At 41.5% G+C, this 25213-nt stretch overlaps 1 protein-coding gene across 3 annotated transcripts in view; it reads right to left on the bottom strand.

Annotated features, from left to right (window-relative positions):
* Positions 1-24782, bottom strand: part of LOC128458819 (SLIT-ROBO Rho GTPase-activating protein 3) — a 29279-nt gene extending 4497 nt beyond the window's left edge. Inside the window, exons 1-14 of one of the 3 annotated variants that reach the window (XR_008342060.1) lie at positions 24308-24782; positions 15554-15749; positions 11854-12016; positions 10383-10445; positions 6937-7128; positions 6510-6638; positions 6155-6376; positions 5973-6074; positions 4943-5140; positions 4767-4851; positions 3401-3428; positions 2242-2344; positions 1214-1244; positions 805-865 (exon numbers count right to left, since the gene is read on the bottom strand). Coding sequence is in view for 2 of the 3 variants with exons in the window: in XM_053443818.1 (XP_053299793.1) it covers positions 805-865; positions 2242-2344; positions 3401-3428; positions 4767-4851; positions 4943-5140; positions 5973-6074; positions 6155-6376; positions 6510-6638; positions 6937-7128; positions 10383-10445; positions 11854-12016; positions 15554-15749; positions 24308-24374 (1609 nt within the window). In the remaining variant the exon portion in view is untranslated. The remainder of the gene's footprint in view (positions 1-804; positions 866-1213; positions 1245-2241; positions 2345-3400; positions 3429-4766; positions 4852-4942; positions 5141-5972; positions 6075-6154; positions 6377-6509; positions 6639-6936; positions 7129-10382; positions 10446-11853; positions 12017-15553; positions 15750-24307) is intronic. The other 2 variants (XM_053443818.1, XM_053443827.1) reach the window with 2 other exon arrangements.
* Positions 24783-25213: the final 431 nt, after the last annotated feature.

Genomic DNA, 25213 nt, shown 5'->3' with positions numbered 1-25213 from the left:
ATTCTAAACACCACACTAACACCAAAAGCATTAATAGACATATGGAAATTAAAAAAATTGTATGTGTGAATTAATGTGTTTGACAGTATGTGAGATATAAAGTCTAAACACAAAGAAATTAAGCGAGCCCATTACTTGGGGATTTCTTGACTAATTGGTCTTTCAGGTCGTTCAACATTTTTGGTGATTTGTTTTTTCATTGTTATAGTTTTAAGGGAGTTAAATTTAAAGTGTCCAGCTAACATGGATTCAAAAAGACAAAACATCATAAGAAATAAAGGACATTTTACTTTAAAATGTTGCTATTTAATAATCATATAATGAATAATAGTACATGTAATGAAATTAAACTTCAGTCTCACCTAAATCACATTACAAACCTTTTTTATCTCAGAGGGTCTATTAAACCTTTACTAATAACCTGTTTCTATAGCTAACATCATTCACATTAGGTTCCAGCTTTGTTCTAGTTCTTCATGAAATATGTTCATAGTGTTTGAAACATCAACACACCACCTCATCATTTCTTATATTCTAGTGACACTGAGCATCATGAATGCTACAGTGTTTTGACAATTAAATCAACAATAAACGATAACGATTTCCCCTCATTAATCTACATAAGCCCACGCAAAATGCCTGTGAGCAAATGCCACTGACAAAGCAACATAACATAAACACGTGCACAGAGAAGGAGGATAAGAAGGTATGACACGATATGAAAAAATGCAGGTGCATGTAATGATGAGCACGCTGTACTTTTCTGGATAGACGACATACTTTTTGAGCACGACAGGAACATACCGTACAGATTGATGTATCGAACGCAGCTCTCAACCACCACTGGAATAGTCTGTCCTGAGTCCTATGGTGCCAGAGAAAAATTTGAATTAACTCACGTAGATTAGCAAAATAAAAGAGAAAAAAAATTGTAATTCCTGCAGGTTGTTATCGTCAGAAGCTTATAGAGTTAGTTGCTAAATAAATTAAATTCACAGAGTTAGGCGAATATTGTTAATCATTATTTGCTTTCGTTAAATAATCAATATTATGTGCACAAAACAAACACAGGATCAAAGTGTGTACGTGTTGCAGCACCGTGTATATTGTTATGTCTACACATCAGGAATCCCAACAGGACAGAGGCACAGAAATGTTGGTTAGCATAACTGAACACAGTGGGATGATCCCGCCCCGCTACAAGACAGAGTACCTGACTCCTGGCACGGACATTCCGTCTTCCCCTGGGCACAGAGCAGTAAGGCACGTAGACAGAGGAAGAGAAGCAACAACAACCACAACAGGTTAGTGGGAGAGACAGATTTGTACAGCTAGAGAGTGAGATAGAGAGTAAGAGGAGGCCTGGCTTGAGAGAGGAGCCAAAGCATCAGTGCCTTGTGGACACGGCTCAGGGGGGAGTGTGTGGGAGGGAGGCTACTACTCGAGACAACAGGGGTGGGGAGAGGACTGTTTGAAACTAACACTTTAATTTGCAATCTGAATTCAAGGGATACAACTATTTTCAATTCATCAGCCCATTATTTTCTCAATTAATTGATTAATATCATTTGCCTACTGCCTGAAGCGCCATTATTTTTTAACGCTGCAAAAGTGAAATACATATAAAAAATGAAAAGGAGAAAATCGTAACGAGCTACAAACCTGACACTAGGGCACATTGGGTATTTCTGCCTTAAAAAAGTTATTTCAATAATTAATCAATTATTGAATTAGTCGCATTTGTTCTGTTGACAAATAATTTAAGTAGATCGTTTAATCTACTGACTTCTGATGTTTATCTCCGCTGCCATTAATGCACACACTATCTGCCTGCCCCTGCTTGATTGAGCATTAGAGTGGATGAGGCCATGTGTGCATTTGCATAGCCTAACCTGCCTGGTGCATGGCCAACTGACAAATATGAAGCCAAATTCATTCTGAAGGCTGCAGGGCTCACCGGAAAAAGAATAATGAAAAGGAAAAATCTTCCACTGCTGTGGTGCTTTTAGAAGAAAACATCTTCAAAACATGTTGGATTTGTTTTGTTTTTATCTGACCCTGTCTTTCCTGACTTGAAAGACAAAGTGAGGACAAGGCAATGAGCAAAGAGGAAAGTCAGTGCATGAGTGAGCCCACGTTTGAATAAAAAGAGTGGTCAAAGGCAAGAGAACCCCCCCGAAGGACTGCTATAGCGAGACAGCTGAGCTCATGGAGAGACAAAGAGCACAGATGGGCTGATACCTGAATGAAGGCCTCCATATTGCCGTTAAACAGCTTATGGTTAACATGGGAGCGAGGTCTAGACTTCCGCATTCTCTGGGGTTTAGGGGGAAGAGTGGGGGGCCTGGGGAGATGGTGGGGGATGTACGGTTGGTACATGGTAAATATGAATAATAATGCAGTTGGTCTAACTAGACATCAAAATACTGACATTCATTTGACTAAAAACGTTATTCTTAAAATGTCTTTACCACATGTATTTTACAACAAAACAATCACAAAAAAAACAGTTTGGCAACGTTGATTTGCTGTGATATTGACCACACAGTCTTTAAAGTACATATAATGTCATAGTCAATGATTAATTAGCTTAGCTTAGCATAAAGACTGGATACCACAGTTTGCAAATGCCACATTGTAGCTTTACTAGCCGCTTTAGGCTAGTTGTTTATCTCGTAGACTGTATATGAAGATGGAGGAGACGACTGCTTCCCAAAAGTGAATGAAGTGTATTGGAGGGACCTCGCTGCCGCAGCTCTATCAACCTGATCTGCTGCACAGAATCTGACTCCAAAGATTGGAAGCATTCCGTGTATCAGGGATAATTTTGTCTTTATTTCTTTACATTCAGTCTAGGGTTTATCCCTGTTTCCATTGTCTCTGAGCAAGAGGGCAAATAATCATCTTTCCCAAAATGTCGATCTTTAGAAGAAGCGGCTGCAGCAAACTTTATCAAAGTCAGTGATAATGACTACAATAAATTATCACCCAGAAAATTCAATAAGGATTTTTCTGCATTTAATGACATTTTCTAATGATCGAAAAAAGAAAAAGACAAACCCTTGTATTTAATTAGTTTTGAGCTTGCCTTGTCAATATTTGGTGTCTAGCTAATTTATCAGTATCGTCTTAACAGAAAAACATCAGGACATTATCCATCTCACTGGCATTTTATGTATTACTCTTAATATCTTTTTTATCGACTTAAAGTGGGAAGAACACCTCTGAGCGCCACTTTCTCAAATTAGGATCCAAATCATTGTTCAACAAATAAGAGCAAAGTTGAGACTAAACTCCTCCTCCTACACTGTGGTCTCATTTCTAACACAATCAGCAGCACGGGAAAGATTTTACACATGAGCTCCTACTGCGTTCACTCTCATGTCCCTGGACATCTTACCTTGTTGTTCCATATTCTGCCCTCTCCCCTAAAAGGAAAAACAGCAGAGAAAGAGCATTAATTAGTATACGCCATTTTTGCAATCACAGGAGTTAGCAGTACGGTTGAGTGCTGGCCGACTATACAAGGCTGGCAGAGGGAGGAGGAAAGGGGCATTATGAGAAAGCGGCCTCTATTCAGACAGGCTCACTGGGGTGAGCGCCATGGCTGCATTTGACTCACTGCCAGGCAGCGGTCATTTAGCGGTCACCCTAGAAACAGCACAAGAGCCCCCAGAAGGGTATGGCCTGTCCCCCCCGCTCCGCAGAGGGAAAATGTATCCAGGGGCAACAGCAGAAAGAGGCTGTGGGAGCTGCTTTGTCAACTGTGATGAGTTCAGGATATCTGCACTGCATTCGCACACACGTCTCACTGTACACAAGCAAATTAAGGCCTCCACTAGTAAATGTTTGCTCAAGCAAAGCAGCTTCCAGCACAATCCTCCTTTATGTCAAACACATTGATTCCAATCTTAAAGCAGACAACACAAAGTGATGAAAGATCAAATATACATTTTTACATGTACGTTCATTTGGATGAGGTACATTCATATTTAAAGAGCAAAGGATGGAACCACCAGTCCAGGGTTGTTTCTACAGTTTAACTTTTTAGTTCAAAAACTGTCAAGCTGTCAGATAAACTGTAGCACTTCAGAAGAACAGATGTAGCATACACAAAAATAAAATAATTTAAAGATTGAAAAGATTGATCAAATTTCACAGTATAAACTTCTTTATAATACATAAAGATTTCACCATCGACTTTGTGCACTATCAGTTAATGTGAAAGCCAATGTAAAGACGTAATGACAAATTTTCAACCAAAAGCAGATGCCAGCAAGATTTTGAGGACATCGTGTTCAGTTCATCCTTATTCTCCCCTTTTAGGTCACTTTAATGTGCATTAAATATATATATACACAAAAACATATAAATGAATTATGGCATGACACAGCTTTTAAGCACAGATATGCCCATCATGAAATTTTGGTCTTTTGAGGCCATTGACCCAAATTTGAAAGTAAAGTAAATGAAAGATTCACTGTAACATAAATGTGTAGTCTATTTCTAAAAAACATAAAGGGAACTCCAGATAGATGGAACTGAATGTATTCTGTAAAGCATTTAAAATCTTTGTGATATTTCTGTATATATATATATATATATATATATATATAAGCTAAAGCTACTTTTTGCTTATCCAATTTGTCTTTTTATGGTTCCTCTACTACTGGAGAATTTTTTTCTATTATTGACACTTTAACTGTATAATACAAACAATCACCATCACTTTCCACTCCACTAGTGTATAACACAAAAAGTCTTGCCTTCTCCGAGTGTCTGCTTCAGAAGGTCATGCTTAGCCTGCAGCTTGACTATGAGATTGCTGCCATTCAAGTACTCCTTGTATTTCTGCAGATAAAGACATATAGTGAGCAGGGTTAACTCGTGTCACCATGCATTCTCTCTGCTGCAGTGGCTTTGTGTTCGTCTGAGAACTCACAGTGAAGTAGAAGCCCTCGGTCTCTTGGTGATTGGCTCGTCTCTTGGCGATGTTGGCCTTGCTCATGTAGGAGTCAGACGAGGCCGATTTGACCGACTCTGTGGACTGGCTGTGCTGGAAGGCTTCTGACACGTCGAAGTCCTCCACGGTGAGCATGTCCTGAAGCGTCTGCATCGTGGCATCAAGCGTCTTCCTCACCTGACACACACACACACACACAGCAGCAGGAACACATGTGAAACGTGACTTTAATGTAAATGAAATAGATATGGAATGAGTTAGGTGACTCGTATATATCAAAACTGAGAATACTGTAATTATACCTATGTTTTCCAAATGCATTATCTTTGCAGTGGTACCAACAAGCAGTATGGTGTAAACAAACCTGCACAGTCTGTAATTATACCACTGCAGGCCATTTGCACAGCAGTTTGACTGACACACTGTAAACAGAGTAATTAGCTTCCTTGCATGACGCATCGGGACATGAAAGATTAACTTTATTCATCCGTGTGAGGCACACAGGAAATGGTATGTGCCTTTCCATATTTATGACACTCAGGTCCTGACACATCTTGTTAACCTGAACAGGTAAGCGTGAGTCACAGTGACTCCGAGCATGCAGGCCAGGAAGCAGGCTGGGCGGGCCCCCGGGGAGACAGGACACCCCACAGGTCTGAGTCACATTCAAACTGGAGGAAGCGATTCTTTAAGTACAGCTACTTGCTGTCACATGTTTGATAGAAGTGAATGATAAATGGATTCATACAGCACTTTTTCAGTCTTATCAACAAGTCACATTCACCTATTCAGATACACATGGTCATTCAGCGCTGCTGTACGCAGCTCTTTTTTCTATCCGCACCATTCATACAGCCGGTAGGGACAATGTGCGGTTCACTATCTTGCTCGTACAGACTGGAGGACATGACTCTGAATAGCACACTTGCAGGGAGCTTGCTTCCGAATGAAAGGAAAGGCTGACGCCAGCAACCTCCAAACCTTTCGGGGCTTGGAAACTCTCACTCACCTCTTCATTTTCTATCTTCAGCGTGGCCAGGCGAGACTGCAGCTGGTGGTGGCGCATCAACAGCTCAGTCTGGACCGGCTGCTGTGCGCTCACCTGACACACCTGGGATAAAAGAGAAACATTAACTTTGAATCATGAACTAAGACTGAGACTTCTAATCCCATCCTTCCTCCGTGACTCACCTCATCGCCCATGTGCGGCTGATAGTCGAAGCGAGCGGGAGGACAGAAAATCTGACTGTGTGTGTCCATGAACTTCAGCTTGTCTCCTCTGAGGTCCATCGCATCTACCGCTCCCTCCAGTAAATCCAAACCCTCATGGCGAGAAGTCTCCAGACTGTACTCTGCGGACAGGTAGGTTCTCATGGAGCGCGCCAGGCTTGCATGGTAACCTAAGTCACAACACTGAGGGCAAAAAGTAAAAACATGCGGTAGTTATAAATCTATAAAACACCTCCAACTGAAACTGTAAATAAGCATTGGATTGAGGAAGGTCTTTAGCGATATTTGAATTTCGGCTGTGACTATATGAACTTACATCTATCATATCTGAGACATCGTGGATGTAGTATTTGGCCACCAGGGCGTTGGTGGCCGCCAGATTGAGAAGAAAGTCGTTGCGGGCCTTTGTGCATTTCAGCTTGTTTTCAGAGTACTTGGCTTGTCTCTAGGGTGGGAAAAGAGAGAGAGGGTCCCATCAGTGCTGGATGTCAAAATGGATTCCTAATCTACTCAAAGAATGCATTACAACATTAAACACATTTTATCTCAAATAATCAATCTCTATACATGACACTGCACAATGTAGAAATGGGTTTATTGTAGCTTTAACTACATGATCCGTTTGTGAATATAGCAAGTGCCTGAATACAAGAAGTTCTATAACAAATGTATTTTCTGATTATATGTACTTCAATGTGGATAAAAGGCCTTTGTCATGTGACAGAATGTCAATCAGAACAGACCTTCTCCTTCATTTTCTCCATCTTCTTCACAGAGCTCCGGCGCTGCGGTCGCTCATCGTGACCGTAACGCAGGAGGCTGGAGCTTATGTCGTTGGACTTGCCGATGTGTTTCTCCTCCTGTTTTTCGGCCTCCTTCAGCTTGCTCTCAGCACTGAGACTTTCGGTGTGGTACATGTGGTACGTCTTCATCACCTGCGAGAACATACATCACACTCCGCTCAGTATCAAGGGCATCATAGTCAAACTAGCAGAGAGGAAGGTGACTCTGAAGGGGATAAAGTGATAAATATCTCATCTGAATAACCAGTTAAGTTGAGTTATTCCATGCTCTACAAACACAGTATAGTCCTGCACTTCATCATGTGGCCCACCTGATGAAGGGTTGATACCAATTCTCAATGTTTTTTAAACTGCTTCCCAGTGCCAATGTTTTTCATTTGACAGCTTCTATGTGCAAAAACATAGCCCGAAACATCACAATCAAATCTGTTGCATTCAGCTGTATGGTAATATTAAGTTAAAAAAAAAACTCATATGGGTAATATAACATACAAAAATCCTGCTTATTTTGTCATAACTCAGTTCACTTATAGTATTTTACAGACATAAAACATAAATAAATACAACTGGATTAGAACTGAAAGTATTTCATGGCTAAACACCTGTGTCCACTAAGTGTCCCAGTGTTAGTGCATCGATTTACACGAAGTAAGCTGACCATCTATTGTCTTCTGAAATAAAACAGTTTGTTTTACACACAGCCAATATAATACACAAGCCTACGGGCATTAGCTTGAATTAGTTATAGAAGGTGTCCATTTCTTTGATAATCATATACATATATGATATCTTTGAATCTCTCCTTCTGTCATTTTAGAGCTAAGCGTTGTGTATTGAAAGATACAATGTTTTCAATCTATAATAGGACATGATCCTGCCAATGTTTAAATCATTGGTAATAAAACACGTCATTTGCAGGTTAATGGTTGATTTTAAAACCACACAATCACGTTGAGATTAAACAAATTCAGCTCAGGTAAAACCTTAATATTTTTTCCATTAACATCCACAGCATTGTTCTGGTTTCCTGGCAACAGGGACTGAAATGGACGTGCAGAGGACAGTGAGACGGATCAGGAGGAGGAACAAGGCTACACAGAGACAATGAGCAACCTTCTCTGGACCGGTCTGTACCTAATGTAGCATTTCATGATTGTCAAACAAATTATACAAGTCAAATTAAAGCATTATACATGTATTAAACCCAAATTTGTCCAGACTACAGCTATTCCTTATACTGTGTGTGTAAGGGAGACGCAGACAGGCTTTTAATAATGGATGAAGCAGAGAGGGGAAAAATCAATATCAGGAGAGCAGTAAAGTGCTGTATAATGTTACAATATTCCTCATGTGGTTTAAACCATGTGAGTATTTCTACTTCAAATCTATTTGTGGATTCGCTGCACATCCACTCATCTCAAACATGATTTTAAAGAGTGCGAGTGGCCAACATCCACGGGCATTGTACTGCAGCTAAACCGTTTATTCACCATCACATTACGTTTTTGGGAGTCGCTGCCTTATCTCTTTTATAAGCTTTTTTACATTAACAGACACAAACAAGGATTTAAATCTTATGTTTACAAAATTCACACATCATACCAGCAATGAGCCGCTCTAGGTGTGACTTCACTACATTTTCACTACTTCAAATATTCCATTTAAAAGATCGATGCTTGACAAATTTGGGAGCGATAATAGTTTGGGTTCACAGTCAATTTCATAGCACAATGATAAATGTGTCTTAAATAACAGTCAATAGCATGAGGCAAATGATAAGTTGGGCAGCCAGTAGCTAAAGGTGGATGAAGGGAGTGCACACTGAGGATGTAGAAAATAACTTGAGGTAAAGACGTTAGTGTTCCTTTTCTTTTCATGTGGTAGGCCGGTAGATTTTATATGTTGGTTCCAGTCAGAATGACCGTACAATCAGTTTTGCAATTACAAAACTAGAAATGCACTCAAGGCCAAGGCCCAACAGCCCCCTTATGAAACCACATTTAAATTCACTTGACTAGATTTGTATTTGGTTCTGCTCCAAAATTGCAAACAATCATAACTATCCATGAACTATTCTCTAGGAAAATGGTGAAAATGGTGAAGAAACACCCTATCTTGCAATGTTAAAAATAGGTTCTTCCCTGACCTATACCAGATTGTGTTATCTTACAAAGAAAAACCGAGATTAAATCATAACCTCCTTGCGGTGATTATAAAAGTAACACAAGGCCATCCGAGTATGTAAGTGTGTCCAGCTTAAAAAGAAAGTTTTCTTTTGGCCCTTATTTACAGGACCTAATCTGAACGTGAAAGGTGGAGAGACGTGCAGCAGAGGGCCAGAACCAAACCTGCGGCCGCTGCAGGGAACTCATCTCAGGCATCTCAGTATGAAATATCTCACCCGGGCGTGCCACAAAATATCTTTAAGATCTTTGAGACATAACATAAAATTTAATAAGCTCTGTTAAACTGCGGTAACGCCCATTCGATGCACCTGCAAACCTGCTGTGCTGGATTAAAGAAGCCCGTCGGATTTAAGGCATATCAGCTCATTCTTTGCACAGATTAATTTATGAAACATAGCTACAGATCATGATATCACTGAACAGCCTGAAGGAAGCACTCTGTTGTGTTTGTGCTGTTGTGTTGCACACAGACCAGATGTTATCACTGCATCAGTTGAGTCTCTTCAGCCACATTAAGAAGAGGCATCAGCTCTGCACAGCTGTCTGTTCTACCACACAGGCCACTTGTGCTTGTTTAATGTAAGTGCAGATTGAATGTTCTGTACGAGGGTGCAGTATATAACAATGCACAGATGTGTCGGATAACACATCCTGTTTGCTGTGAGCTCTTTGCACCCCTGCACCACAGACTGCTGAGTCCTGCTTAAAGCACAGCCAGGAGGCAAGAGCGCTCTCCCCTTCAGCTGATGAAGAAATTCACAGCAGGGGGAAGAATGCAAATTTCCTCCTTTCACGACCTCGGGAGAAGAAATGACCTGTTAGAGGCTGCGCTGCTGATAAGGCATATCTGCCGACTGCAGTGTCAGGCCAGCTGCTTCACAGGTTACAGGTTCAGCTCTGAGCTGGAATTACAGTTTCAAGATTAGAGGCAAAAAAATATGTATTTTGAGGTTACACTGTCGTTAATATTTGACCTCTGAGCATAAACATTTTATCAGTTCACCCTCGACGCCAAATGAATGTTTGGTTATAATTTAAAAAGATGGGTCTAGGAAGGAAGGCGCTAAAACAAATGCCTCCAGTCACAGGGGAGGCATAAAGAAGTTCAGTTTTAGGATTGATGAGCCTCAGGCAGCAGACCGGGGGAAAGGAAACAGACAGCCTGGTAAAGACGAGCTGGAGGAGACCTGTTCAACTCACCGTGTAGAGCTCGTTGGTGACCTTCACCAACTCCTCGTGCATTTGCACCCCGATGTCTTTGCTCTGTAAAAGGAGAAAACAGGTGACAGTTTCAAAAGGGACACTGAAGGATAAAGGCAGGTGTTCAAACACCCAGTTCTAACACTGGGTTAGAACTGGGTGTTCTAACCCAGTTCTACTAAAAAACTGGGTTATTTAGTATAACTCACAAATGAAAAGCTTTAAGGTTATGCCAGATATTTTTTGCATGGAAGGGATATCAGCAGGAATTGAAATGCTGTCATTGTTATACTGCAGCAGAAAAGATCTAACACAATGACCAAAGTGCACGAGCAGACAGAAATAGAACCGCACAGTAACTGCAGAACATTTTCCACTGACTGGGAGCCTGAGCTCAGCTACATGGACTAAGAGCCTGTGATGAATTGAACTTGTCCCGTGATAGGGCCTGTAGCCCAAGGGCAAGATCCGGGGCCAGCGGAGACTGACCCAGGAAATGCTGTTGAGGGGATATGGAGCGATGGGCCAATCAGCCCTGTGTTCTGCCACCTCTTAGAGACCTCTTGTCAAAACAGCAACTGTGTGTTTCCACATGTGACAAGAATTAAGCTTGAGCACTCTCTGAACATTTAAACTTTGACTTAACAAACAGTTCGACTGATTCATTCCTTTTCCCACATGTTTAGATGAATAACAACGAGACTGCTCTGCAGCTGAAGCAGGATGCTGCAGCGTAACAGGATTATTGTTTTGGAGAACGTTGTCACGATTTGAGCTAACTCCTTGCAGAGGGAGACAGTTTTTTTCTGCAGGCGGTTATTAGTCCTGCTCTCCGCACTGGCTGCAAGCCATCCTGTTCTCATGGAGGATCCCATCGTGACAGCGCAGAGCCCCCTAGAGGGCATACATTACCGACTCCTGCTGCAGTCAAATGATACTGATCTAAGATCCCTAGGGCAGATTCTTCATCGCATCCCCTGAATCACGGGCACTGTGCTACTCTAATATTTACGATGCATTAACCATATGCCTTACGAAATATGAGAGTACAACCGAGACACAGTCTTGTTGAAAATTTGAGCCAAACGAGCTTATTAAAGATCGGGGGAAGAGGTTGGGTGACACAATGATGAGTTGTAAAGACTATCAGATAAAGGTGGGTGATCTAAATAGGGAGCAAACGGAGCTTGATATTGAGAATGACATAAGACATGATGAGGTAGGTTCAAGTGACACATGATCGTCTCAGAACAGTGAGGCTGAAGTGTCGCAGGTAAAAAAAACACAAATCTCCCAGTGTCAGTGTCAAACATTGTCTCAGATTAACTCTCAGAATAAATATGCTGTATGAGAACCACGCAGCACATCGGGGCCTTCAGCCATGAGATTTTTGAGCAGACGATTTCTGTGACTGTGCGCATTAGTGACGCTCAGGGTTACGTGCCCTCGTCCATTTAATTCCAATTCTGACCTTTTTGAAAAGTCTGATGACATCCTCGCCCACGTGTGCCAGGCGGACAATGACGTTGTTGTTGTAGATGTCGCTGAGCATGGCGTGGTCTCTGCTCTCCCGCCTGGTCTGGTCCAAGACCAAATACCAGCAATTCACGGTGGACAGCAGATTCTGGTCCTTTCTGAAAACAGCCAAGGAAAGATATTGTTAGCACCAGATTATCGTTGCTGCTTTAAACTCTTCAGGGTATCAGGATCAAATATATAAACACTGATCAATCCGATAATCAATTTCAATAAATCTGCATGTATCTGCGATATTTAGACCATACAATACAAGTTCCACAAAGAGGTAGCAGATATGAGATGATTCTCCAACCGGAACAGGAAAAATGTAATTACTGTCTCCCAATAAAAAGGTAAAGAGCCTCTTAAGTCCTAAACATGGCAGCCTTGGTCCTTAAGCATTGGTTGGTAAAATGTCTGAACTTGATCATGAAGCAAGATAAATTCTATGAACGGTACCAGCTCTGGGGCTTTATTTCATGTTAGAGGTCAAGAGGTCACTGCACATGTGGCAAGGAAGCAGGAGAAAAAATGAGGCAGCTGTACGCGCACACACACACACATGCACACACACACACACACATACAAACACACAGACGCACGTACACACACACACCCACACTGACACGCACAGAAGGCATTCTGGCTGCACTTGCTTCCTTGCTCAGGGGAGCATGTGAGTTCAATTATTCTCACACCAAAGAGTTTGTTTGTCTTCTTCCTTTCATCTTGTTTGGTCTTTGAAAGATATTCAGTTGTTTTTCCAACAATTGTGACAGAAAAATAAAAAATGCTGTATCATATTATTTTTATACACAGTCGGCTTAAAAGCTGCTGTATCGTGCTGTGATCAAAGTCTGACTATTTCTCCTTTAATCACTGCTGAACGCAGACGAGTGAAGCTACGGTGAAGGATTTTAACATTCGCACATTTGTCATGAAGTGGACATTCAAAAAAAGTATTATTTAATATTATAATTTTTTCATTAAAATAATAATTTTAATTTGTGGGCATCCGCATTTCTATCTGTTTCTTGTCTCATCTTTGAACACTTTGAAAGAAAAAGAAAAACACGGACAAGCATTTCCTATAGGCCCTCATTTCCAGCAGAGCAGGTGTTTGATCCAGGCGGCTGGATGCCAGGAACCTGTTAATGTTAGGCTGACGGCAGCTTTTGAATGAGAATGAGTCAGACGTGTTCAGGATACAGAGGAGTTGTTGTAGAACAGTTCACAGAAGGTGACAGAACAAGGTTTCCTACCTGTCAGCCTGTAACAAGTACAATACCCATTCAATGACAAGGTCACCGCCTTGCTGCAACACTCTGAACTGATGATTAGAACCAGACCAATAGGATTTTGGGGTCCAAGGCAGATACTGATATAAAGAAGTTAACATTTCTGATTCTGAAATATGTATTAAGAATAAGATGCCATTATTAAACCCTTATATTATACAAACTGTAATTGAGGTTTGATATTTGGACAAATGTGACCATTAACATTGTTTTAAGTAAATAAAAATTAAACACAGCTATAACCAAAAGTATAAAAGTTAAGTTAATGCACATCGTTTTTAGTACTTTTTCAAATCTTTATTATAGACATCTGAATGATAATAATAATAATAATATTAATAATAATAACAATATAACAGTTTGATATGTATAAACTAAATAAAAGTCAAACCTTGTTCATTCTGTAAAACAAAAACAATTATATTGACGCACATCTGCAAATATAAAAACTGAGATGTCGATGAACGACTGCATCTATTAACTAGAGTACAATAAGTTGGATTCAAATTGGCTTTTCAAAATGTTCCAAGGACCACATTGTCTATAATCACATTTCTGCTGCAGCCTCTCTATCTATTGGACGTGTTGAAAAGAAAATGTTCCCTGACAATCTCCTGCCAACACTTTTATTAAATCTGACACCAGAAATGAAAATGTGAAAGGATCACGGTTAAGAAAGAAGGGCACGGAGGTTTTAGCTGTTAAAGAAAACACAAATTAAATGTGTCTGAGAGAGAAAGAAACTCAAGGAGAGAACGCTGCATGGGATTATTAATGATACAGATTTAGTTGGTCCATTGGAGTCAGTGAGTACGAACCCAGTCACCGACAGACAGTTGAAATGACGACCATTTAATGTGACGTGGTGGGGGGGGGAGAATCTGGGACACTGGGGTGAGGGGAGAAGTCATGCAATGTGAGTCTCTTACAGGGGTCTCCCTTTGAGGGAATGCTCCACTTATCAATGTCCCCGTGACGGGAGCTCTCCGCCATGATTACCATTTATGTCCAATTGGCCGGAGAGACTGAAAGAGAGATGGGAAGACCACTGAAGAAACCAATGGGGTTTGTTACGCATGACTGAGGCAGTCAGGTCATATGAAAGAGTGGCCAACTGAATACATATCAATATTGTCTGTAGTCTAGTGTCGTACTTTGTATGATAAGTTTAATTTCCAACGCTGCTAATCCAATAATATTATGGAGAGTATCTCAAGATTAAATTATTCAAATACAATTTAATTTGACAATCAATCTTCATTTAAGGTCTACGCTATTTTTTTCATTGTTAGAACCAACTAACGGTTTCAAAGAGGGTGGATCCAGGAATTGTGTCTTGACTTTCTTCAACATTGTGAGATGGGCAGCCTTTCGATAAGGCACACACTCATAAATATCAGTCCCATAACCATGTCTGCTTCTTTCCCATTAAGACCCATGAATTATTCCCTGATAAATTAATGAAAATGTATAGAAATGTCCGATGTTACAAAACATCCTCGATCCGTTCCCTGATCTGGATCCCATAATTAATGAATTCTTCCCTCCCCACACAAAGAGTCATGGAAATCCATCTTTCTAGAATTAGTATGATACCAATGCCATGATCCTTGTGAAAAAAACAGACAATTGTAGAGTGTTAATATCTATGAATAGGTTAAGTTTGATACCAATATGGATCCTACTCCATCTATGATGTTAACTGGACATATTCTGTCTCATTTCTATTATTTATGATTTCAGATTCTGATTCATTCCACATCCACATGTGCGGCATTTACAATCATCACATGATCCAAAAGTCACAGTGAGCTCCAGGCAGCTCAGAGCAAGTAAGAAGCAATTCCTCAATATGCTGCAGGGTGTGTTTGTTTCAGAACCACACATCTCCCCTTACACCAACAGTTCAAATAATCAACGTCAGTATGAGAAGCCTGCGTAGTTCCTCTTTTCAGACTCTAAACAAGCTCGGATTTATTTTCAGCGTCCATTGAAAAAATAAGAGTTGTTGGGCAGCAGTCTCGTGTTAAGTTGTTTGAGAATGGAAATGACAGCCACAGAGAAAAGACGGGGAGGGGGGGGTAAAGAGTCTGACCTAGATGGGAGACACACAGCAGCCTGAGGCCACAAGCTTCCTTAGCCCTGGCTTCATTTCAGGTCAATTCTCCTGCCTTTATTCCTCTTCCCCTTTTGGCTGCTTATCCCTATCTCTTCCTCCTTGCCTTTTTCCCCCCCCATCTCAGTGTTGAATAAGTGATCAGCGTGAGGTTTGAAATACTTGACAGTTGTTTATCTGTCCAACACATTTTATTGCAGGCACCTGGTGCTTAGCAGACAGACAGTGACAAGACTCACTTGAAGTGCTGGTGCTCTCTGGAGGTGCGGATCTTGGCGGAGTAGCGCTCGGCTAGCTTGTCCAGGCCCCTGGAGTACTCGAGCTGGAGCTCTGCTTTCCGACGGAAGAACTCCTGCAGGTCCTGCAGCAGCTGCAGCCGGGACTCGGACTGCTGCTCCAGACAGCGGAACTGCTCCACCAGCTGGTTACGGATCTCTGCATATCAAAGAAGGGAGACCACCTTCAGAATAAACAGAGCCTCTGTGGGGGAGTGAGCTGACACGCTGGGCCTCACTTCTGGCTGCCAAACAGTGCAGCGGGTCAGCTTTTAACCCACACTCCTTCAGCCATGACATCAAGCAAAGCAAATTATGTAGAACATACAAATATGTGAGGACACGGTCAAGCCAACACAAGCAGTAATAAAAGAACAAAGTCATCATAGTTGGATAAAACTGTTTGTCAAAGTGAATTTGTCTGCCGCGTGTGTTTTGGAGGGAGGGAGAATGGGGGGTGTCTAAATGCTGGGGTGGCACACGTGTATATGAGATGCATGTCTGATGATTGCAGCAGACAGCACGGAAAATAAAAAATAGGTCAGCTTCTCAAAAGGCATTGTGCTGAGCGAGCCTTCAGAGAAGTTTGTCTTGAAATAAAAAAAAAAGAAAACAAATTGCCGACATTCTTTCGATTAAAAGATTGCTATGGTTTTGTGATTATGAGGTTCGGAAACTTACTGAGCGTCTGAGACTGAGGAAAATGTAAGGTTTGCTCAACATTTAGAAAATATGTTATTTGTAGAGACATTTTATAAAATATGGAAATAGAGCATTTACACAAAATAATTAAAATAATAAAAATACATAATCGTTATAATATAATTTGTCATAATACGCAAATATTTTTTTTTATATATTCCATTACCACTAAACCTGGTTGAGGGATGGGACCTGGGCCTGCGAAGAACCCATTGAGTTTAGGAGTGGGCACAAATGTAAAGGTGGGGTTGCTAGCTTGTTTCTGGCGCACACTTTTTTTATCTTACTTGTTGAAATGCTCTTCATATAAAACTAAAAGCTGCTGCCTGTGGCCCTTGAAGAACTGTGATTCATGTCATAATAAATATGACCAATTATTTCATTCGGACCAAAAGAAATGACTGATGATGATTGGCTGGCATACCTGTTTGTCAATAGCTGACATGCCTGTCTATATGCGCACCCTGACAGTGTTCTCATTGTGCATGAGGAGTTTTCCAAGTCGGAGAAACATACACCGCTGCGATGCACTTTCATGTATTGCATATTTTCTTAGCTTAGCCTGCTCTTGCTAGCATTCCCTGGATTACCAACCCTACCTTTAAAGGGGCAGATCCAGGATGTTTTCACTTCCTTGAACTATGTTTTTATGACAAATAAATTACTTAAGTTATCAGACCACGTGCTTTTCTCTCTTATATTTCTAGATTGTTCGACCTTGGCGGGGATATTCCACTGAGAGCCACTTTAGCGCCTTTTTTTTTTTCCTTCTTCACAATGACCACGTATAAATAATCACCTCTCTCCTGGACAGCCTGCATTATTACCTTAGTTGGCTGTTATTGAAAACCTTTGGGATTCCAGGTGATAAACACGTCCAGGGAAGTAATAACATCCCTTTTATGGCTTTACATTAACACTAAAAAGAAATACAGATCACATTTTATTTCATCTATATATTGTTTATTACAAGGTGGTCATAAATCCAGTGGCTAAGTGGCTGCTGAATGTGTGGCTGCAGATCAAGTGTAAATCAGAACCAAAGCTGAGTGAGTGATATGGTTGAATTAAGTTTCATGATATTAATAAATTCCATTGCATTCTGTATATAAATTTATGCAATGTGGATTTTATATACTCAAACCGGGGGTTAAACAAAGCTTCCCTCTCTCTACAAGACAATAAGAAGCATTTTGGAAACATTGAGATGGCTGAGGACTCCATTATGACAGACTGTTTCAACCATGCATACGATTGCTGTGCACTGAAAGGAGCCCAGTAGACATTTATCAATGGAAAAGATGGCCCGGTGGAAGAAAAGGCCCTTTTGTCCACTTCTAAATGCTGTTTCTGTATCTAGAATAAAGGATTCCAAAAACGCCTCCCCCGTCGTCTGTGAGCGAGCAAAATATGAATGAAAGAGTGAGAAGGAGAAGGAGAGAGAGTAAATACATAGTCCCTTGCTGTTCTGAGACGTACCCCTCATGGTCCCCATAGTTGCCCAGTTGCCTGGTAACATGCCTCTGGAGGCATCTCAATGGGAGTAGGCCAGTTCCCTGTTCTGACAGCAGTTAGTCTGTTAAGCATAATGGCCAAGGACAACGGCAACTTTCTTGGCTTGGTAATACTCAGTAAACAGCCTGTGCTGATGAGCGAGGCTGCAATCAAGTTCAAAATAGGAAGAAATGCCACTCCGACGTCCGTCCGTGCTAGAATAGACCAGAACGATGCAATTTGTCGGCCTGTGTGACTTTAATCAGTTCTAATCCCAGGGTGACAGTATAACAGAACGAGCAGACAATATAATAAGCAAATCTAAATTGATTTAACTGCATAATTTTATCAGTGAGACATCAAATAGGCTCGTGATATTTGCATTCACTCTCCTGTGAGCATGTTATTTTTAGAACTTAAACTGTTACTAGCGAGTGTGCAATACTGCACTACATTCAATGAATGATTCAAGCCGTTGCAGGGTAATGCATAAATACAAGGGAGCTGTAAAGGTGTTCAAATGTATAATGTACACCAAAAGGTGAGTGGCATGAGCTGGATGCAGTCTATTGTCTATATTTGTATCGATCACATAAGGGTCACACCAGGTCCCCTGCCTCGGAACAGCGTGCAGCCCGAATTAATAAAAATGTTCCACACCTAAAGGCTTGTGGAAATCACACTGATGGGGCTTTAACCATTTGTCATTTTTATTTTTCTCTTAACCCATGTGGTTAACAGCCCGGTCTGTTCATGTGACTTCAACAAGCATTTGGGGCATAAATGAATGGCTTCAGGAGACCTGAAGGCAACAGAGTAGGATGAGGACAAGAACAGTCAAGTCTGTAGCTGCCATCGTCCGTGTTGTGATTGAGTAACGGCCTATTGTTGCACAATAGTACGGTGGAGATGTGTATGCTTAAGATGTTAAATGTTAAGTTGGAGATAGAAACATTTAAAGGTTATTCGATGTTTAAATATAAGGCTAAAACAAATCAACCTACACATCGATTGAATGTCCCTCAACTGAACCAAACATCTACACCCAAATCCTTTTGTCATGGTTTATCCCTGACAGAGAGGAAGTACCTGTCTAAGCCCATTGACCTCGCGTTTCCCCCTGCAGATATAAAAAAGACAAACATGTCCACCCGCCAAGTTCAAACGCAGCACGACTGACAAGGACAACAATGAAATGTGTGTGGGGGGGTGGTGGTTAACATATTGGGTTGCCTTGCAGGGTTTGCTGATCACTGCAGCAGAGAGCACCAACTATCACGTAGTGAGGAGTCATTGTCACCACGACATCCTGTTCAAACCCGCCTAGCATTGCGCTCACAGTGGCCAGCAGCGGTCTCTGGGGCTGTGTCTGCAGTTAGCCATGCGTGGCTGGTCACATGTGGCCTAACCCAGACTGACACGTTGACATAATTTGGCACAAATCGAGGCTGTGTTCTGTGAACACTTGTCTCCTGAATGCATTAATTAACATGGTATGTCTGTACAGTCTATTTGCTTGAGTTCACATCTCTGCAGAAAGATTTGCAGCAAGGCAAGGCATCGCTGTTTGTGCTGCCACAGGACAGGAAGATCCAGGATTTAGTGGGCAGGATTCCAAACGTTTTTTTTTATTTTCTATGATGCTGAACTGTTAGTATGAATCTGTCAGCCCAGCAACACATTATGTCTCATAGGCTGCATGTTGCCAGGACACGGGCAACAAAGATATGGTTTCAATGTTCACGTAACCAGGACATTTCAGAGCAGTATCAGTCTCGGCATTCTTTCATTATGATGAATACAGACAAAGGGGTGTGTCTACATGCTCTTCATGCAACGCATTTTTGTGATGAGTAAGGTGGCAGTAGGAGAACCTGTAGTGAAACTACTGCTACTTAGTTACAGCTACATTGTCAGTAAGCCAGTACAAGGTCAAATAAATTCTACAACTAAATATTACGTTACTAAATGTTTCACTTTTGTATTTTTGTCATTTTTGTAGGTTCTACAGACAGGTTTTCTTTTTAATGTCCTGTGTATGTTACATGATATAATTTGGCAACATGAATCGAGCAATAAATGTTTCGTAATACATCCTGATAGAGCAACATGCCCGGATTTACTTCTGTTTCTGGGATGAGCAGGAAGTTTAGAAATACCTCAGAATGGTCAGCTAGACACTTTAGATGTAATAATTCATTTAAACTAAAATACTGTGAAAAACAAGTCTATCCAGGATTTTGTTTTGGTTACAATCAAACAGAAATTAGGACTAAATGATGAGTTAAAGGTTCGATCATCATCTGCTCATGACTAATTGTTCACTCATCAATGAATCAGAATTGCCACGTGACAGTAAAGGCAAATAAAGGCCTAGACATGTAAATCTGTGAAGCTCAAACCACACACCTCACACTCAGTTTTCAAGTGACCGAAAACACTGCAAAGCGCATTAGGATTGTGTTTGAACTTCTGTGCAGTCAGCAACTCGGCAGCATTATTGAACGGCAGTGTCAGTGTCAGAGAAAAGCCCCCGCAGCTCCGAACTGATCTGAGCCCAGTTAGCAAATGAGCTTAAGATGTCAGCTTAAGAGCTTTTCCTGAAACTGAGATGAGAGACGGAGCTGTGATGGCTCTCTCGTGGCCACAGAGCTGGTGTGGAGACCAGACAGAGAGGGTGAGGGAAAAAGGGAGGGGAAGAAAGAGAGAGAGAGAGAGAGAAAGTCAAACAAATAAACAGAGAGACAAAGAGAGGAGCGGGCAAGCGAGTAAACCACACCTCTGTCTGCAAAATGCTAATCATACCCTTCATTCCAGAAACATGCTGACAGAATTTGGTGATTTCCGCTCCACGTTTGTACAATAACAGTGAGGCCTAAATTAAGTCTGTGAAAGGAAGATTCAAAACATTTTTGCACGGATTCCCTAAAGACTTTAAATACTTAAGTTACCTTCACTGACATCACTGTGGTGGTTTGAGAGGAAACAGTATGTGAAAACAGTAATTAGCTTTTACTAGAGTGTGGAGCCATGATATAAAATAATAAGGGGCTTTAAAATCAGATATATTCTGTTACTTCATGGTTTTGATCTGGACGGGTTTGAAATATCACAGATCAATAGCACTTTCATATTTGTACTCTAACTATGTAGCAGCAGTCAATTAGCGTGGTTTAGCAGTAAAAACTCAAATTAGCTTACATGCACCACCTCTAAACCCTAATGATAAACATGCTACATGAGATTTTAGAAAACATACAAATAAGTCCTGGTTAACCTCCTACACCAAGTCCTGGTTAAAAAAACATTAACTCCAGGAAGTGACTGCACCTGGTCCTGAAATGTACTTGCTGTTTCCTGCAGTTTCCAGTCTTGAAGCTAAGCTAAGCTAACTGGCCGCGAAATTTAGTTATAGTGGCCAAAAATGAGAGTTAGTGGAGTTATCTTCTCATTTAACAAATAAGCATTAAAAAAAAACATCTTGTGGAACAACTGAGATAAAAACAATAAATATTGTTCTTGCTCATTTGATTCTAAGCGGTTTGCATTTCACTTGTAGCATTCGTAGTATATGCCGTGACCACATGTTTGTCCCGTACACAGTTTACCCTTTTTTCATGGACAACTGAACTACAGACACTATTATTGGATCCTGTGACTATATAAAGTAACTAGGTTTTTCTAATTCTGTTTCCTGCTGGACCCATTACAGCCAACACCATATACCAGTCCCAAAACTGTTTGATGTTTAACAGCCAACAAGTAAAATAACACCAGGTTGAGAACTGAGCGTTAGAGATGTAGTGTTTCACCAATGACTATGTTCACATGGACAACAATATTCTGACTATTGACCTTATTTTGAAAAATACATTATTTGGATAATGATGTTTGTATGAGTTGCTGATAAATCATCTAATTCATCTTCCTGTTAACATGCTAAGATAGTCTCATTATAACTTATGACAATGTTACCTCCTAATACATGATTACACTCGAACCCATGCCATGAGTCGTCAAGTAGTTGCTAACTGCTGCATGTCAATGTCGCAAAATAATGGGAAAACTCCGATACAGGATGTCGTTATGCAATTGAGACGTTTATTTGTTTACATAATGTAACTCGGTCAGAATACTTGTGGCTTAATTCCATTATTGATTATTCCGAGTATGCCCTTATTCAGGTTAATGTATTCAGAGAATGCTGTTTAGATGCCACTGACTTCTTCAGTCCATTGTCTGGTATCCATAAACGTGTCGAGTCTGAGCAAGTCAATGACGTTAACAATTACAGATTTAACTTATTGTGCCAAAATTTCATTCATTCAATCTTCAATAGAAAACTCAGACCCAACCTTGTGTTGATTCTTTGAGTCCATAGCCTTGAGTCATCCTGCTTTTACAGCTACAGCTTTTTTGTATCACTGATAATTCAACCCTACTCAATCATGGTCCAAACTGATTAGCAAATAAAATGTCAGAAAATTGTGAAAAACTTCCAAACCGCCATCTTCAAATCGCATATGTACCCAGTATTCCTCGATCCCTAAATAGCAATATCTTTATGACCTTTTTCAATGATAAATTCTAACTATTAGAAATAAAATCAACCATCTCCTGCCCTCAATTGGCACTTATACCCTACCAACAACAGAAATCTCAGAAACGGCTGAGAATCCTACCCATTATTTAGACAGGTTCTCTCTGATCACCCGTGATCAGTTTACCAAAATAATCTCAGGTTCTAAACCAACAACCTGTATCTTAGATCCGATTCCGACAAAATTACTTAAAGAAATTCTGCCCCAATTGATAGTTCGCTACTTAATACAATCAATCTGTCATTATCATCAGGTTATGTAACACAGTCTTTTAAAATAGCTGTAGTCAAACCCCTTCTCAAAAAAAACACCCTAGACCCAGAGGTTTTAGCCAATTACAGGCCAATATCTAATCTCCCCTTCATGTCTAAAATCTTAGAAAAAATTGTAGTCAATCAGCTGTGTGAGTTTCTCCAGGAAAATAAGCGGCATAGTGGACAATGACTGTGGACTATAGTGGATCCGATCTGGATGGCGGATCATGATCTTGCTGGCTGCTGACCATAGACTATGATTGCAGCAGGACTGCTTGACATATAGTATTCAAGTTATCCTTCAAAATGTTTACCCTCATCAATGCTGCTAAAAACTTTAATCTTGATGATGTTTTCCTACACGTGGCATCTATTACACTTCTGTCCGTCCTGGGAGAGGGATCCCTCACATGTGGCTCTCTCTGAGGTTTCTACGTATTTTTACCCTGTTAAAGGGTTTTTTAGTAGTTTTTCCTTACTCTTGCTGAGGGTTAAGGACAGAGGATGTCACACTATGTTAAAGCCCTATGAGACGAATTGTGATTTTTGAATATGGGCTATACAAATAACATTTGATTGATTGATAGATGATATGTAGTTCAAAATCTAACTATTTCAATTTCATTATCACAAAGCAGCAAATTGGCACTGTTGCAGCAAGGAACTTAAACAATCCAGTTGCTGTAATTCCTGATTGATTTCCTTTTCAATAGACAAATGCATGAATTGTGTAATTGTATCGGCCCGACCTGTAGAAAGAAGGCCTAAACTCTATCTGTATGAAGCCTGGTGGATTTACAGAGAGGACATCCAGCTGTGACGAGGTGATGCACAGGGAGTCAGAGCTGCTTCTGCCTGAAGTGTCTCTAAAAGGCTTAGGAGACAATCCACCCATATACACATCCTGCTACAGCGCCGGTGTGTCCCTGCCTCTCCTCTCCCTGGCTGCTTCTTCCAGCCACATATTTAGCGGCAGACAGTAGAATCCTTTCATGGTTCATAATTCATACGTACAGTATACATTATTCACACACTCTCTGAACTGTTTGCTGCGTGACCTTCTCAAAGCATTCCCCTCATCCTCCTGATGACACACTCCGTGCAGGAGGGTCAGACAAATACACACACACACACGCTGTCTGCACGACTAACACAAATGATCACAATATCAAATTTAAACACTCTGTCTTTCAAGGAGCAGTAGCTGCTGCCTCCAATTATCTTGCAGGAGATGCATGATGTGCATGACCTCCAGTCTGTTGGGGGGGGGGGGGGGGGGGTCGGGGGGGTCCAAGGTAATATGGTACATTCCCCTGGTGGGTGCACATACAGCTCCAGTGAAACACATGATGAAGCGCCACTGGTCTACACGGCCACACGTACAGGGCTAGGCATGTTACCGCTCTGGGATGTCATCATCTCGAGTGGAGGGAAACCGGTTCAGCCAAGTTACATCTTCATCTACTTGCATTCAAACAATAACATCAGAGCGAGTTGAATTCAGGGGCCAGAGGGGACGTGCTCGAAATATAAATGGCATGTCATCCACAACTACACACCGAGTCCCGCCCCGCAGCACAACCATAGAGAGGTTGTGGTAAAGTTACGCAACACTGCCTTGACACGCTGGATAACAATACGATCGGGCCTCCGGGCGCGTTACCCACCTTTCACTTGGGTCTCATATTCGCCAATAATCTCTTTGTCCTTCTTGACTTTCGCCTGAGATGACATTTTGGGGGAGAGTGGGTCGTGCAATCCTCGGGGAGGGGATCGTTGCCTCAGTTGGCCCCGGTGCAGCGCTGCCTCGGCCCGGTCCGCAGTCCTCGGATCAGACGCGGATCATCGACACAACTTGGCCGATTTGTGCGCACTTTCCAGGCTCTGCTGCGTTGTGTCCGCGCTGCGCTGCGTTCAGGGCGCAGTCGATCTTTCTCAGAAGTGCATTCTAATGATCCCTGACCACTCCTCCTCCTCCTCCTCCTCCTCTTCTCCTCCTTCAGCAGCAGAGGTAGCAGCACTCTTCCCCTGTGAATCCGAAAAGGGCTCACGTCTGATGCTCATTTCACAAAGCCTGGACTGGAGTGAGCCACGGCCGCTTCTGCGTTACTGTCTGCTCCCCCCTTCTCTCTCTCTCTCTCTCTCTCTATCTCTCCCTCCCTCCCTCCCTGCAGCCCCTGCAAGTTCAATGCTGCTGCTGCTGCTGCTGCAGGAGAGAAAAAAAAGGCTGAATGGATGTGAAAGTCAATGTGAGACTCCTCCCCCCCAGCCCCCTCCTTCCTCCACCACTTTTCTTCTCATGGATGATTTGAGGTTCACGTGAGTGCGATGGTCAACCAGCCCTTTCCAATCACGGATCTGTGTGGACATGAGTGTGCTATGGTGGTAACACGAGACTGGGGAAGGCTGCAGAACACAGGGATGGCCGGGCGGGTGGTTCTCGAGATTATTTAATTAATCCAACAATCTGTCTGCCATCAAACAGATGTGTGTGTGTGTGTGTGTGTGTGTGTGTGTGTGTGTGTGTGTGTGTGTGTGTGTGTGTGTGTGTGTGTGTGTGTGTGTGTGTGTGT

This window comes from Pleuronectes platessa, chromosome 2, assembly GCF_947347685.1.
Source record: "Pleuronectes platessa chromosome 2, fPlePla1.1, whole genome shotgun sequence".
Classification (NCBI taxonomy): domain Eukaryota; kingdom Metazoa; phylum Chordata; class Actinopteri; order Pleuronectiformes; family Pleuronectidae; genus Pleuronectes; species Pleuronectes platessa.
This window is presented reverse-complemented; position numbering and strand designations above follow the sequence as displayed.